General features: G+C 47.9%; 2 protein-coding genes across 8 annotated transcripts in view; one reads left to right on the top strand and one right to left on the bottom strand.

The window, feature by feature from the left end:
* Positions 1-16775, top strand: part of FHIP1B (FHF complex subunit HOOK interacting protein 1B) — a 55405-nt gene that overhangs the window by 11087 nt on the left and 27543 nt on the right. For 6 of the 7 annotated variants that reach the window (XR_006385664.1, XM_044258707.1, XM_044258711.1 and 3 more), the window contains exon 1: positions 12420-12522. The exons of the other annotated variant lie outside the window; for it this stretch is intronic. The gene's annotated coding sequence lies outside the window, so the exon portion shown is untranslated. Of the gene's footprint in view, positions 1-12419; positions 12523-16775 lie in introns of those variants that run through there. 7 annotated transcript variants of the gene reach the window in all.
* On the bottom strand, positions 2839-7682 carry CNGA4 (cyclic nucleotide gated channel subunit alpha 4). The gene is made up of 6 exons (XM_044258712.1): positions 7621-7682; positions 7377-7478; positions 7060-7166; positions 6101-6746; positions 5015-5364; positions 2839-3287 (listed from the first exon to the last, which is right to left on the bottom strand). The coding sequence occupies exons 1-6, from the start codon at positions 7680-7682 to the stop codon at positions 2839-2841; spliced, it is 1716 nt and encodes a 571-aa protein (XP_044114647.1).

Here is a 16775-nt window from a genome sequence, read left to right as displayed (position 1 = left end):
TGATCTCTGTCAAATAAATAAATAAAATCTTGAAAAAAAAAACCCCTAAATGAATATTTCAATAAAATAAATTCAATAAAGTTTCTTGCCATATATGTAAGTACTTAGCCTAGTATTTAATACATAGTCACTACTATTACTATTTATACTCTGCCCATTCTGCCTGCCCTGACCTAACTCTATTCAGTTTGATCCCATATTGTCAAAACAATGTCTGTCAGGCAGTGGTGGAAAGCACTCCAGCACTACAGGCCCCCGGCATGGAGTTGCTGATATTCAAGATGTCTTCTGGCATGCAGGAATCCATGAGGATTTCCATGAGGAATCCTCCTCATCCTGGAACTGCAGAGGCAGAGCTAGATGCACCTCTGGTCCCAGAAGAGCTTTGTTTCTGCATCCAGGGCAGGGGAGATGGCCTTGTGTTGTAGACCAGGATTCTCTGGGAGTAGCAGGAGCCACCTGTTCTGAGAGAGCCTTCTCTTGGGACAGGTGTGCATATTGTAATGTGTCCATGGAAAGCTTATTCTCACCTCCCTAAATCCATCAGGTACCACAAAAATGGCCTGTATAACACACCCTCCCATTATAAGTCAACATAATTGGAGGGCAGAGATAGTAGGAAAGTCTTACGAAATCAACACACATCTTTCTCCAACATTGGGCCTTTATCTGTTTCAACTCCCATCTCTTTGGTTGCCAAATATCTATTATAGGACATACACTGTGTCAGGCACAGTTTTGGCCCTGAGGAGACAGAGATGAACAAGAGAGACTGAATGCCAGCCTCATATTTTGTGAGGAAGAGATTGCAAGTAACCACATCTTTTTTTTTTTTTAACCACATCTTTTTAAATGAATTGATGTATAGTGATCCTCGTAGTACCTCCTAATGCCTGTACCCCAGCCACAGCCTCAGTTCCTTTCCCAGTCTTTCATGTCTGGGTACATCTATGTCCCCTGCCTCCACAGTATCCAAAAGGATATGTCCTCAGTTTTGAGGATACCAACAGTTCTAGGGGACTGTCTCCATGACTACACACCAGCAGATGCTCCCACACATCCTGCCTGACAGCACCGAGGGCCCGACCCTTCCTTCTCTTGCACTACCTGTAATCACCGTTCTTGATATTCAGTAATTGATGATTTGGCATCTTGAATTCACGGGCCAGCCTGATCACCAGAGTTGTCCTCTGTGGTCTTGCTTTCATCGGTTCTTGAAAATCAAATTACGAGCTGTCCAACCACAAGCTCCTTTATCTTTGCTACCTGCCCAGTAGGGGATGTCCCCACCTCAAACCTTTTCGGCACTAGCATAAAAAAGAGCTTTTTTGCCCATGTTTGCCCCTTACTCCTACTCCTTTCTCAGTGCCCTAGTGCTTCCCTGTATGGCCCTGCATGGGGGTGTATCCCTTCCTCTTGGGGACAATAAGTAATAAATTCTTCTTTCAATGGCATTGACTTCTATGTGTCATCACTCAGTCATATTGATCAATTAAATCCAAGGCATATTTAAAAATGCCACCTGGAACAGCCTAGACCAAAGACTGGCAAGGCCCTGGAGGAGTCAAAGTTGTGATCAGGGTGAATATGATTCGGAGATGATAACAGATTCCTCCCCAGAGACCCCCCCAAAACACTTTCTCTGCCCAAGCCTGCAGAACTTCCTCCAAGTATGCCAAAGTTACTGAAAAACTCCCCCAAAACAAATCTCCCATTGTTCCCAACCAGGATGTTCCCTTCTACCTTGTCTCTATCTGCTGCCACTCTGTATTTTGAAATACCATAAAGAGGGAGGGCTGGATTTCTGGCAGCACCAAAGTCAGCTGTAACAACCAACCGGGTAGAGCAGGACCAGGTGAGTGGCCCTGTGAACTCTTCTCTCCTGAATCAGTCTGGAACATGGGGTAGTGCTAGCCCCAGACTCTAGGGCTGGGCCAGAGGAAGAAGGAAGGAGGAGAAGAATCTGCTCTGGTCCACTAAGCTAGGTCAAGTCACTCAGAGTTCACACAGTTAAGGATACACACTCTGGAATGAAATATAATGGTCAGTGTATATATGTGAATATATCTATGAAAGCGTGTGCATACTTACAGCAGTGTGATGTTAACTGATAACCCAGCCTTGCCTTGGCTCAGCACTGATCCTCATCATGCTCCCCAGTCCCTTTGAATCAAACCTACCAGCTACTACACAGTCCATGCCCCTCACCCCGTGAGTCAGCACTCCGAAAGAATTCATCCTGGCCCACCACTGACTTCTCCTTTTCCTGTCATTCCCATAAATGCTTAGTGAGGAGGCAAACATTTTATTGAGGTGCAACTTTCAGGCTACATTTGTGAACTTGCCATATGGGAGCACTTCAAGGATATCTTGGAAGGGCTCTGGGTGTGTTTCTGTGCATTTACAAGTGTGTGCACACCTGTGGAGGGCATCTGTGTGTCTATGGTGTGTGAGCCTCAGTATATGAGTCTTTATGAGGTGCGTGAATGAATGTGTACATATTATGTGGGTTTAAGACATACCTATGTTTGTGAGAAAGCATGTGTTCTGAAAATGGAAACAGCAGAGTATTTTATATGGAATGCAACCTTGGGTGCAGTGTGTATATATGCAATTGTGTGTGTGTGTATGTGTGTATGTGTGTGCACGTGTGCTGGGGAATGGGGGATGAATGGATGCTATACTCCTATACCTTTAGGTGAGCAGCATCTACACCCCCAGTTCATTCCCTTCTCTGTACCTAGCAAACAGGATGGCAGAGTTTCTGTGGGCAGGCTTTCCTACGACTCTGGATTCTCTTAGAGGAATCCTAGGTCTAGGAATGGGTCACTCTGGGTCTCAGGGTCCCTCCTGGGCAGTCCTGCCCTCTCTGCCCTGAGAAGCTCCCTCCCCAGGCTCTCCCTCATCATCAGCTTCAGCCAGCTCCTCGGGCATTGGCCACTCTCGCGTCTGCCACTCCAGCCGTTCGATGCGGTAAGCGATCTTGAGTGCGCTGGACTCCAGCTCGGCCAGGAGGCGAGCGAACTTGGTCTGTAGATCATCGAGTTGCTGGTCAAGTCCTCGTAGCCGGGACTCTGTGGCTTCCTGGAGGGCAATCTCAGCTGCCTCAGCATTTACATCCAACTTGTTCATTTTGAGCAGGATCTCACGGCCCTTTTCCTCCATGACGACCTGGGCCTGGGGATACTCACTCAGGACTTCCCGCAGGTCCTCCTTGCTCAGGCAAAACAGGTCTGAGTACCCTAGACTCTTGATGTTGGCTGTGCGGCGGTTCCCAGACATGTTTCCTGTGGCCCATGGGCAGACACATGGGAGGACAGTTAGTCAGGAGAGGTGTGAGGGTTTTTTTCACTCCTGAAAGGACCCCCACCTCCACATCTGTGCTTTTGAGCCTCTCTTTCAGCTTCATTAATTCTTTCTTTCAGTAGTAATGTGACTGGGTGGGTCACAGTGATCTGCTTGCCAGAATTCATAGTCTACAGGCGATAGGCATGTAATGTGATAGTTATAAAACAGTATAGAAAGTGCGGTGTAGACCTGTGCATCCAGTGCTGTGGGAAGATAGGTAAAGAGGCCCTAACAAAAAAGAGCCTCCAAAGCTTGGAGGAAGTGATGCCTAACTGAGCAGGAGGTCAGAGGGGAAGGGTGGGGGCAGGAGGTCAGAAGGGGGGTATCTAGGCAGAGGGAGGAGTACTAGCAGAGGGATGTGAGTAGGAGCCAGTTAGGTGCTGCAGCAAATTGTAAGCAGTCCAGAGTGGTGGAAGTACAGGGTGGGAGGAGAATGGAAAGAGGAGGGGAGGGCACGGCATGCTGGGTGTGATAAGCCGGGACAGGGAGTTCAGACCTTATGCTGAGGACAGTGGGAAAGTACTAAAATATTTTAAGCAAGGGAGCTGAATGGTGTCAGTCACATTTTGGGAAGATATTGGTGAGGGATTGTGAGCAAGGTTGATTAGGCTGAATGCTGCAAAGCTCAGAGCTAGAAGGACTCAGAAGGGGCATAGGAACTACCGTCTGTGAACACGTGCTATGCACCAGCCACTGCCATGATGCCTTACCCATACAACTCATCTGATCCTCACAAATAACTCTATGGGTTTTTAATATTTAATATTTAACTGAATGTTTAATATTTAACTGAAGCCTAAAAAATGGAAATGACTTGTCCAAAATCATGTGGACAGTAGCTGACTGCATCCAGGACATGGAGCTTGAGGGGCCCTTGGAGGACAGATGTGAGGCATTTGGAATAACTAGAGAGTGAGATCCCCAGGCTGACAGCCTGTGTGGCTTCAGTCAGTGACCGTGTGCTCACCCCTTGCCATGTTCTCCCATCCCCTGGGGCCTCAGTGCCTTTACTTGTGATTGGGCATACCAGCAACGCCTAATGCACAGGCAGTAAAAAAACAGTCAATGAGCCAGTGTACAGCACCTGGCCTGGCCTGGAGCTGGTGGAGTGAATGGCAATGCCTTCCTTCTACCATCCTTTCCATTTGGTTGTGAGAAAGTTCCTTGTACTGACTCCAAGTGTGTGTACTTCTTACCTCGACGACCTTGGGCAGTTTCCCAAACATCTCTGCATCCCAATTTCTTTATTGTGAAAGTACAGATAATAGTACCCACCTGAGCTGTGGTGAGAATTGAGTGAGCTGGTACATGTGAAGCACTTTGAAGGTGGCAGGTAGTGAGTGTGCAATAGATACTAGCTATTCCTATTCTTATCATCTCTGTCACTTTCCACTGGTCTGTTGGTGCCTCAGGTTGACACCGACAGAGCATCTAGATCTACTTCCTCTTCCCAAGGATCCACTTTGTACACTAACCTTGGCTCGGCTTTTTCTCAAGGGATGGGCCCTCCGTGTCCTGCTGCTCTTGTGAGCCCTTTAGTGACTCAGGTTAAGCCCAGGTTTCCTTAATCCGTAGGCCCTGAAGTACCATTTAGTCTCAGTAGAGGGTTCTGCTGTCCCCACCGCCTCCCCTAGCCCTGTCCCAGAACGGAAGCTGAGGGGCCCACCTTTGATGTTGATGATGCTGATCTCCCCAAAGTAGAGCCCCGCACCAAGCACGGCATATTGTGTGACGCCATCATCTGCCACCACGGCCAACTGCCCCTCACGGATGATGTACATCTCCCGGCCAATGTCTCCCTTGCGGCAGACGTATTCGCCTGGTGAATAGGTCTGGGGCTGCAGCTTCAGCACCAGCTCTTCCAGCAGGCTGGCCTCACAGTTCTGGAAGATCTGCACCCGGCTCAGAGTAGACAGGTGTACGGACACGGCCACTTCCGCCCGCAACCGCTCAGGCAAGTGCTGTAAGATGGCTATCTCATTGGTCATCTTCTTGTTGATCTGCAGGTGCTGGTACCTGGGGGCAAGGGCAGCAACATTCCTCCACAGCCCCCCATACACCTGCCTCTATTCCTTCCATCAGGATTCAGCTAAGGTTTGGCCATGGACCCAGTCACACTGAGATCTCACAGGGGTCATGGGAATACTGGACCGTTGGCTGATGAATATCTTCCTTCCAGGATCACTTCACAGATATGTTTTGACCGCTTCTGCCTCACCCAGGGCCTGAAAGCCTCCACCAGTCAACAATGAATAAGACACCCTTTACCTACTGTGACGCTTTACTCCACCTACCATTTAGCAATGCCTGGTACCATCCCACGGATACCTACTTCAGTCACTGAGCCCTGTATCTAGTGGCCCTCTGCTTTAGCACCTCGACTTGCTGACATTTCCTTTTGTTCATCCCATAGTAGGGACGGCTATAACATAGTCAGCCATCTTGTTGGCCATCTCCTCTCCCTTCACCCCTTCCAGGGCCTTCTGAGCCCTACCAGATAATGGCATTTTTATTCCAGGTTATCCTTCCATGTGTATAAGTTCCTCTCCCTATCAATGTCTCATCTGACCCAGCCCCCTAAGGCCAGATGCAACTAGTAGAAGACATTCTATTCTAAGCCCCATCCAGTGGACCCCTCTCCCCATGCCTCAGGTGCCCTGCCTGGCCCACCAGGCAATAAGGACCCAAACACTTTCCTCGGGCTTTATCCAGAGCGCCTCTCTGTGTCCTTGTCTGGGACATCCTCACTCACCAGTCAATAACCCGCCGCTCCAGCCGGCGGTTCACATGCTGCTGCTTCATGTACTTTTTCACCAGTGCGTGGTCTGGGTAAAAAGCAGCATCTGCAGTGTTCATGTTGTAGATGACTGAGCTCATGCTCCCCATGATGGTGGCAAAACCCATAACAGCCAGCAGGAAGTCGCCCACCATGAAGAGGTACTCCTCCTCCCGAGCAGGCAGTGGTGTGTCGCCCACAGTGGTCAGGATCAGCGTGGAGAAATAGAAGCTATAGAGGTACTGGCGCCGCAGACGCTCAAAGCCAGGCTGCGCGGGGTCCGGGTACACCCAGGCGTCACGCCCGAAGCCCAGGTACCGGGACAGGGCAAAGTATAGACAGCTGTTCCAGTGGATAACAACAAAAATGTAGAGCATCAGCTTGGTGATGCGAAAGGCGTTTGGATAAGCTGTGCGGGTCTCTGTGCGGTCAAAGGCCTCAAAGAGGCGGGGCACACGCAGAAAGCGGTTCAGCCTCAGCATGGGGGTGTGTGGGCCCAGCCGCACGTAGGCCACATCTGTGGGCATCAGGGAAACCAGGTCCAAGAAGAAGCTCCAGGTGCGAATGTAGCGACTTGAAATCCTGCCCTTGTCCACCACCAGGATGCCCTGGTCCAGGAATCCTGGGGATTGGGAGGTGGAGGCAGGCTGGAGTCAGCCAAGAGATGGGCTCAGGTATGGGGCGGAGTCAGGGCACCTGCCTGCTCCAGGAATCAGGGTGAGGGTGGGCAGGCCAGGGTAGGACAGGGAGAAAGGCATGGGGACAGGGTGGGGTGGGCATAACCTTGCTCCAGGGTTTCTGGGATGGGCACAGGGATGTTGTGAAGCCTGGAGGCATGTGAATGTGCTCTCAGGGAGGGACTCACTTCCTTGTGACTCAGAGGTCCTCTTTAGGAAGGTAACCTGGAACGAAGACTCAGCCTTGAGCTCACTGACCTGTGTGGAAGCGCACCACGATGTCCAGTAGGTATAGCAGGTCACTTGTGTAGTCCAGCACGAACCAGGCCACCAGATAACCATGTTGCAAGTCAGGAAAGCAGGCTCTGTGTGGTGGGGACAGAAGAGATTGGCTCAAGATCACCCTCTGTGTAAGGGAATCTCCCCAAGACACTCAGCACTCCGCACTCTGCCCTGCACCCTCTCTTCTGTGCTGCCCCTCCTTCCAGCCCTGCCTGAGGCCCTGCCCCTTTCTGTTGTCTGACTCCTGAGCCCTTATCTCTGCTTAAAGCCCTTCTTTCATTGCCCTGCCAAACCTGCACACAATGATGATGAGGTTATACATGACTGGGAAGACCATCGTGTTCAGCCACCAGTAGTAATAATCCCCAGATGGGTCTAGGACAGGCAGTGACGTCCTGTGGAAGCAAGAGGAGAAGCAGTATTCCATTTTTTTTCACCAGACATTCGTTGTTGAATTTGTCACTGGGGGCATCAAAAAGAATCAGGCTCCATCCAGTTAGATGGACAGATTGGACACAGGGCACCAGGATCTCTCACCTGGCCTTGGATGGGGCAGAGGGGCTGGACTCCGTTGTCTTCACTTTGCTGTCCTGGCTCATGCTTCCGTGATGCCTGGATGTGGGATATCCAGGGCCTCTGCCTATAGCGGCTTCAGGAGGTGGGGGCTAGTGTCTGCCTGCCTCCCTGTCTGGAAGAGGCTGCCCTTGGCCTCCAGCTGCAATTCCTCTGCCTCTGACTTCTGAAGCTCTTAGCAACACAACCAGGGCCAGCCCCTACTGAAGGGGCAGAGGCAGTGTGGCTCCAGCACCCCGCCCTGTCTCCCAGGGCTTGGGCTTACACCTGCCCAACTAAACATCTCTAATGAGATCCCTGGAGAAGGTGGGGGTGCATACCTCAGAGGTAAGGCTGGGCCTTGTTTCTTCCCCCACCCTGCCAAGCTGAACAACTTAGGGGTCCTTTAAGTCAGGAGATGGGGGTGTCAGTGTAGGCTCAGATAGACATTCTCTTTTATTTTGTGCTTGGGCCTCATCATTTATTCATTTCATAACTATTTACTGAGTGGCTTATTTGTGTCAGGTGATGAATTAGTCTCTAGGGACAATGCTTGTCACATTAAAAGTGAGCTCTGTTTTCATTATCTTCACACTTATCTACATTTATGCCCACTTTACCTCTTTTTTTTTTTTTAATTTTATTCGAAAGAGAGGGAGAGAGAGAGAGGGTGTGTGTGTGTGTGTGTGTGTGTGTGTGTGTGTGGTTGTGTGTGCGTGCGTGCCATCATGGGCAGGAGAGAGAATCCCAAGCATACTCTTCTCTGAGCATGAAGCTGGATGGGGGCTTGATCTCATAACCCTGAGATCATGACCTTAGCTGAAATCAAGAGTCAGACTGCTTAACAGACTGGGTCACCCAGGCACCCCAACCTTACCCATTCTTGAGTGATGAGTGTGACGGGGGCCATTCTCTGGGAGTTTTGTCCCATTCTTTCCTGTTACCTCTAGTACCTGATCCCATCAGCTACTCCATGTGTTATCTAGATCCCCAACCTCATTCAGTTTTCCCTTTCTATGAACATGCTTAAGTCTCTCCCATATCAAAACAAACAAACAAACCCCTGAAAATTCTCCCTCAATCTGAAGTCCCTTTCACTCCTATCATCTTTTCTCAGTCAACAGATCATAATCAGAAGACCTGCAATGAGCCAAGCCAATATTATGCTCAATATTGGGGATAAAAGATGAAACACATTTCCTGCCCTCATGAAACTCATTTTGGTAGGGGAAATGGTTGGGTAGATAGGCAGTTACATATCAGTTTGATGGTACTCTGTTAGGTAAATATACATAGGGCTGATACATTATAAGAAGGGTCCCAACTGAACCTGGGCTCTGTAGGATGGATAGGAGTTAGCTCTAGAGATGGGAGAATGAAGAGCAGTAGAGGCAAAGTAGACAGAGTGTGCAAAGGCATAGAGACTAAAAAACATGGTGACTGGGAGACATTGACTGGTTTCTGTAGAGAATGTGAGGGGCTAGGGGTGCAAGATGAAGCTGAATGGAGGATAGAGGACAGCCCAGGGACAGCTTTCTCAGTTATTTTATAAAGCTGGGTTTTATTTTTTTAAAAGATTTTATTTATTTATTTGACAGGGGGAATATAAGCAGGGGGAGCAGCGGAGGGAGAAGGCGGCTCCCCACTGAGCAGGGAGCCCCCCGATGCGGGACTCGATCCCAGGATGCTAGGATCATGACCTGAGCTGAAAGCAGTTGCTTAACCAACTGAGTCACCCAGGTGCCCAGCTGGGTTTTATTTTAAAGCAGTGGAGAACCTGCAAAGTGTTTTGCGTAGTTAAGTGCTATGATCAGATACGGGTTTTGGAAAAGTTTCATGGAAGAAATGTCTGTAGTCCTCAACATTTTATTTTATTTTTTTGAAATCCTCTTTTCCCATGGCTTCCATGACACCATAATTTCTTGGTTTTCTGTTTATTTTTTCTTAGTCTTTTCATAAACTTGTCTGTCCATCCTTTCTGTGTTGGTGTTTTTTAAGACTCTGACCTAGGCCTTCCTCTTTTTCCGGCTGATCTTGGCCGCCCACAGGATCTCCTTTCCCATCTACTGACTCCCAGGAACTCTAAGCTGCAGATTTCTCTATCCCACTAACTGCTCTCTGGATGTCCTTACCTGGATATCCCAGTCACCTTTAGCCCATTGGGTCTATAATTGAGCTCATTATCTCCCTTCTTCTCTTCTCTTGTAATCCCTCTTTCTGGTCTTTCAGTCCAGTTATCTAGCACCGTATTTATTATTATTATTATTATTATTATTACTGTCATTATTACTATTGTATGACATTGTGGCAGTTTTTAAAAATGGTCACAAATTCTTTGACACTCCTTCCTTGTGACTGTTTCAACCAACAGAATACGGCAGGAGAGACTTTTGTGGCTTGATCAGAAAAGGCCATGTAGCTTCCTTCTGGTTCTCTTGGGCATGCTCATTGTCTGGTAGCCCCCCATCAGGATACTCCCGCTTGGAACCGAGTGGCCACATTGTGAGAAATGCAAGCCACAAAGAATAGTCATGTCCCTGTACTGTGTTTGCCAGTCCCAGCTGAGCTTAGCCTTTGAGTTATACCAGCCCAGGCATCAGACATATGAAGAAGAGTGAAGAAGCCTCAGGTGATGCTAGCCACCACTCTCAAGTCACCCCCAGGCATTCAGGTGTCTTATAGGAGGCCCCAGGCATTGTGGACTAGAGATATACCATTCTTGCTGTGTCTTGGTTGAATTTCCAGAATCTGTGAGCATAAAAGAAATGGTCATTTTTTTTACACTACTAAGTTTGGGATGATGTGTTATGCAGCATAGTACCCAGAACAAACGTATATATAAAAAAGTGCACATTTCCTAAGTATACAGCTTGATGAATTTCATAAAGTGAACACATCCATGTAACCAGCATTCACATGAACCGCACTCTGCCCCCTTCCAGTCATTGCTTTTCCAGGTGTAATCACTAGCCTGACTTCCAATACCATAGTTGAATTTTGCCTATGAATGAACTTATATAAACTAAGCATCAGTTTTTAGTTTATTTTCCTTCCGTATGCATCTTGTCATCAAGTGCTGGTGCCCTACCTTCATGTCCACATGCCCATTTCTCTGTAACTTTACTACTTCAGTTTGGGCCTTACTAATTTGACCATGTATAAAATTCTTCATAGTTCTCTGTTATCCCAAGGATAAAATCTGAACTCCTTCACATGGCATACAAATCTCCAGTTCCTGACCTCTGTTCATGTCTTCAGCCTCATTGCTCAGTGTTTCCTCTGCATGTTGCCTGGGCCCCAGACGTGCTGTACTGATTGTAGTTCCCAAGGCTCCTCCCCACCTGTTGTTCATTCTTCCTTACCTTAGTATGGGCTGATCCTTCAGGCTGAAACTTCCATTTCTTTTTCTTTTTAAAAGATTTATTTATTTATTTATTTGAGAGAGAGAGAGAGAGAGGGGCAGCAAGAGAGGGAACACAAACAGGGGGAGTGGGAGAGGAAGAGTCAGGCTTCCGGCTGAGCAGGGAACCTGAGGCTGGGCTTCATCCCAGAACTTTGGGATCACGACTTGAGCTGAAGACAGATGCTTAACGACTGAGCCACCCAGGTGCCCCAATTTCTTTTTCTTTTTAAATACTTTTTATTTTAAATGAATTTCAGGCTTACAGAAAGTTGCGGAAAATGTACAGAAAGCTCCCGGAAACTTCTTAGCCATGTTCCCTTGTTATCATCTTACATAACCAGAGTACGATGATTAACATCGGGAATTAACATTGGTACAATACTTGAACTAAGCCACAGACCTGATCTGAAACTTTCATTTCTCTTAGTTTACTATACTCTTGCTTGTTTCTCTGCTCAGACATCATTTACTCCTGAAGACTTCCCTAAGCCCCTTTGCCCTTCTTTCCGTTCATCTCACCAGCCATGCTAAGTGCTCCTGCTCGATGGCAATGATTACATTATATTGCAATTGTCCGGCTTAGGAGCTGAGGTCTTGCAGGGCAGATATGGGTTCTAATTGATTTGGCTGGAATCCTGCCCTGTGTGGAGGTGCTTGTTCCATGTTCCTTGAGTGACTGAACAAGACGTGTCCAAGGAGGAATACGGGGCAGCAGGTGGTGGGGTAGCTAGGAAGGGGCGGTCATCGGCCGGGTACAGTCCAAGCCATGCGCGCAGATGGGGCAAAATGACCTAGTCTATTTGCAGTCAGCCTTCTCTTAGGCTCAGCTTCTCCACAGGCCCCTCGTACCTACTGACTCCTCCCCTCAGACCTACCCTTCGTGCTAGCTCCGCCTCGTCCAGGTCACTCTCCTATCCTAACCACCGCGTGGGACCATCGGCCCCGCCCCCCCACGCTAGTCTCCCAGCCCTCGGGTCTCTCTCCGAAGCCCCGCTCCTGGCCTTCCCCTGCCTCTTAAAGTTGCGTTCCTCCTTAGGTCCCGCCTTCTGCCCTCTGGTTCGACCTTTCCTCCTCAGGCTCCGCCCCCGCCCTACGGTCCTCCGCCTCCCCAGAAGTCTTTCCCTATGACACGCTGGAGTCCTTCAGAGGGGCGGGGTTTACAGGGCGAAGAGGCGGGACCCGGAGAAGAGGCGGTACTCCTCGCTCAAAATGCTGCTCACGACCCCGCCCCGGCGCTCGGTCGTTGCCAGGAAACAAGCACGACGCTCCGGCTCTGGCCGGGTCCAGCCAATGAGCTGGCACGCCACTGCCCAGCGGTGCGTCGCTGGGCGGCTACGTGGGGTGCGCGGGGGCGCGGGTTGCGTGTGGCGCGGGGCGGGGCGCGACTGGTGCGCCTGAGGAGCGATGGCGGCGGCCTGAGCTCACCTAGCACGGCTACGGCGATCGGGCCTGGTCAGGGTCGGGGTTCTGTGAGTGAACGGCAAGTATGAGTCGCAGGGCCCGGAGAGTCGTGTGAGGGGCTGAGGGACTGGGAAATAACGGCACCGGATTTGGTGACTCTGCTGGTTGAGAGGGGACAGCGTGAGGGGCCGGCATGTGGTGAGGGGCCGAGTGTGAGTGGCTAAGGTAGGGGAGCAGCGTAAGAGCCTAAGGGTGAACGGGCAAGTGAGGAGCTGGTCAAGAAGGGCTAGGGATGCTTTTCGAGGGGCCAAAGGAAAGGGACTTGTGAACATGGTTTAGCGAGGGGCTGAGGCACCTGTGGGCAGGGGTGAGGGCAACCCTGAGACCAGAGTGAGGGGGTACGGCCTTTGCAAGGAGGGGAGAGTAAGGGGCAAAGGTGGGATCTTGCAGGCTGGTGGGAAATGGGTGAAGGAGTTGAAGCTAGGGCATGAGGGAAGGAATGAGGATTGTGAAGCTTGGATAAGGTTGAGCTTGGTTCTGGAGCCTACTTCGATGGACTGTCCTGCCCAGTGTCCTGCCTAGTCTCGGACCGAGTAGGACAGCTTGGGTGAAAGTGTTGTGCACTTGGCTTTAGGAGACCAGAAAAACGAAGGCGTCATGGGCAGTAATAACTATGATAACGAAAATCATTTTTGAGGCTTAGTTTTTAACCAGAGTAATCACTGAAACTGCGGTTTCTCAAGTTCCTCTTTGGGGCTCCAAACTTGGAGATGGCCTTTCTCACGGAGGGTTTTTTGGCCAGACAGCCTGTTTGTTATCTCTCCACCTGCTCCTGGGCAACCTTACTCCTGTGCTGCTCCTCACTTTGTTTAGCTGTGGGGCTCTGATGGTTGTCATCTAAATTGGACTAACCATTTTCAGTTGCTAATTCTACTTTCATGAAAGTCACGTGGTTTGTTACATACAACACTATATTTAGGCTCAAACAGAATGGTTTTGCTCTCAGTTTCTTTCAGTTAAAAAAAAATCCTACCTTTTTGAGGTAAGTTTATATACAATAAACTGCTCATATTTAAAATGTGCATGAGTGTTGCCATATGTTTACATCTGTGAAGCCATCACCACTTTCAATTGAACATTCTACTGCCCCCTTTGCACTCCTATCCCTTTGCACTCATTCCTCCGTCCATGACACATTTTTGTGTTCACTTTATTAGTATTTTACAGATCCCTTTCTCCCTGCCAACCCATACTACATGAACATTTTAAAAGTTCTAGACAGCTGGTCTAGTGGTGGACACTTCACTTTCCCACCACTAAATTTTCCTCTCTAGTGACTGTCGATCACAGGGCCCAGATATCTTCCCCAGCCTTAGGGAGATTTAAACCTTTCCTATCCAGACTGTTTTCTTGCGAATTAGGGGCGGTCCAAGTGCAGATTGCCATTCTGTTCTAGAGTCTCAGCCTTGGGACCAACTGTTCTGACCTATGGCATGTTTTCATTGCTTCTCTCTGGAGGCCATACATTTTCATGCTGATAGAACCCTTGACCACCTACCCTGATGGGCAGAACCCTGTATAACTGACACGTGTCATAACAGGGTTTAGAGCAGTGATTCCTAAACACTGGGCCAAGGATAGTGCCAGTCCATGATAAAGATTTCATCTGTCCAAGGAGGAGGGCGAGAAAGAGAACATATGAAACATGAATTTTTCATAAAGATAAGTTCATTCTTAGATTACTCTTTCAGTGTTAAAGTGCTGACTGATGAAATAATGACAGTAGATGGTGGGTTTTAAAGAAATAGTCTCATTTGCCAAAATAAGTAACAAGCCTATTTTTAAAATTCTGTGGAAATTATTTTTACTGGTTCCTGAAATGGAGAAATTTAGAGTGATGATGGGTGGTGGTTGTTATTATGGTTGAGAAGGCCTAATTCTAGATAATTTCTGAAATTTGAACAGTATTCATTCAATCTCACGTTTCCATGGGTTTACATACTTTGAGAAGTAGGCACAGGCAGGAATTCTTATGTTATAGAAGATGATTCAAACTTATGAACCAGAGGTCACATAGTGGTAAAGTGGCAAAGCTGAACCCAATCTGGTTTCCTGAGAGTGGGTGACTTGGAGGAAGAAGGTTTGTAGCAGAGTGAAAGCCATGTTGACTAAAAGGCATGTTAGGTATGGGAAAAGTTGTGATGATTCAGAGGACATTATACTGGCAAAAAGCATTTTTTATGATTTGCAATTAGTGTGGTTCCAAAAGAGATTAAAGGGACTTTGAGGATGACATAGAGATGAGGGTTCTGTTTAATATTGTGGCAGTGACATGGGAACAGGTATACATAATACCTGGATCACACTGTGTTAGTGGTAGGATGAGTCAAGTCGTCAGAGTGTTCTTAGGGACTGTCCAGATTCTCAGGTGTTTTGGAGAAAGCACTGGGTTTGGTAAGCTATACTGAACTCTGTTGAAATAGTAGTTCAGTGAGTAAAATGGATTTTGACTTAGACATACAGCCCAGTGGTAGATCTGAGAAGAAGTAACCTAAATGAGGGTGGTGATGTAGAGGTAGAAACATGTTTGGAGTGCTGTATGTAACTGTTTATTCTGCATCTGCTATGCACCAGGCACTCTGCTCAGTGCTGGGAGAGCTAGTTCATTCATTCATATATTAATTCATTTATTCATTCAGCTCATGCTTTTTCAGTATGTAGTCTGTCCTTGTGAGGCTTACATTTTATGAGATAGCAAAGTAAACAAGACATGGTCCTCTGAGGTCTCAAGGAATTCTCAGTCAGGTTGGGAGAGGTAGATACGTGAAAAGATAATTTTAGTTTAGAGAGAGAGTGTGAAATACAAAAGCATATCATGGGGATATAGTCTCTCCCTGTGTCATACATGTTCTGTGGTCTACCATATATGCAGAGGTATTACAGATTTATATATCCAAAACAGCACTCAGTGTCTTTGCTCTGAGAGCATGCTGTTGTATCACATGCCCTGTCTCAGTTCCGGCAAGGAGTTCAGTGTCCTCTTCATTCTTTCTGCTTCTTCATCCCCTGCATTTAATCACTCACTAAAATCTTAATATATTTCTCTCTAAAGATTTTCCTCTCCATCTCCATGGCTCCTTCTTAACTGTTAAAGTTTTAGTTTACTTCTAATCTCTTATCTGGATCCCCCCACCCCCCAACAGTCTCCGGCCTTCAGACTTGCTCTTTTCTAGTCTGTCCCTAGAATGATCTTTCTAAAAATACAAATGTAATCATGGAGCTCCTCTCTGCTTAAAAACTTTTGGCTCTTTGTGTTCTGTAGGACAACATCCAAATTCCTTAATATGGCATCATTTGGCCTCAACTCACCTCTCCAGCCTCATCGCCTGCCACTCCTTACTTTGTGTTCTAGCTTGAATAAATTGTTCACAGTTCCCTAACAAAACATGTTACTTTTTTGAGCCTTGAGATCTTTGTAATAGCTGTCTCCCTTGCTAAGAATACTTTTTCTTCTCTGCCCAGTGAACTTGCCTCGTGCTTTAGGATAGTTCATTCTCTCCTCTTCTTTTTGACATCTTCTTTGTCATCATCACCCAAGAAGTGTGGAGAAAGAACTGTGTGTGACATGGAGATTCACTGCTGTAAAGGGGAATCACTGTGATAGAGGTTATGTAAAGGCTGTGCTGAAGTCAGGCGAGCTTCCCTGCAAAAAGCAGAAGTTCTTGGGGGAAAGAGGAGGGAGTGAGTTGGAATCATGCATTGATAGCCCATTTGTCTTATACATGTAGGCTGAGGGATGGACAAGCAGGGAGGATATGTGTAAGCTGAGCTCTAGTTTAGTAGGCTTTTGTGATCCCCCCACCCTGCCTGCCTTTTGTACTGCTGTGAGGTTTTAATCAGATCTTTCTACTTTCAGTATTTAGGGTAATGGCTCATTCATGCCTTCTATGTGAGTAATCAGCCATCTTGCCTAGGAAGAGCCATTGTAGGAAGAGAAACCTTAGGACTTTTCTGACCTGTTCTTGAAAGGTCATTTTGGTCTCTCCCTATCTGCTGTGGATATTGTAGGTGTATCCCTGCTCTCAGCTCCCTCCCTGTCTTGCCTCTCCCAGGGCAAAGGTTCATAAGGGAGGCTGAGCCACTTCCTGCCCTGTGCCTGCTATTCTGAGGTTGTGGACACCCTTGCTGAATGTGCCTATAAGGCTATATTTTGTGCTATAAGGTGAGTGACTGACCTTGGCTGTTTGTGGGTCTGAAAGATCAGTACTTCCTTTCCTCTTCTCCCCTGTGGCTGAGTCTGAAGTTACATCTAGGAAGAGAGGTCTACTCTTTTTTC

Source organism: Neovison vison, chromosome 7, assembly GCF_020171115.1.
Source record: "Neovison vison isolate M4711 chromosome 7, ASM_NN_V1, whole genome shotgun sequence".
In the NCBI taxonomy this organism is placed as follows: Eukaryota; Metazoa; Chordata; class Mammalia; order Carnivora; family Mustelidae; genus Neogale; species Neogale vison.
Note: the sequence above shows the minus strand (reverse complement) of the source record. Positions and strands in the feature narration are given on the sequence as shown.

Excerpts from the sequence above, each read along its gene's own strand:
- CNGA4 (XM_044258712.1), bottom strand. The coding sequence starts at position 7,682 with ATGAGCCAGGACAGCAAAGTGAAGACAACGGAGTCCAGCCCCTCTGCC. Across the intron at positions 6,747-7,059 it reads CGTGGTGCGCTTCCACACAG|GATTCCTGGACCAGGGCATC; the intron begins GTCAGTGAGCTC and ends CCCAATCCCCAG. Across the intron at positions 3,288-5,014 it reads CAGCATCATCAACATCAAAG|GAAACATGTCTGGGAACCGC; the intron begins GTGGGCCCCTCA and ends CATGGGCCACAG.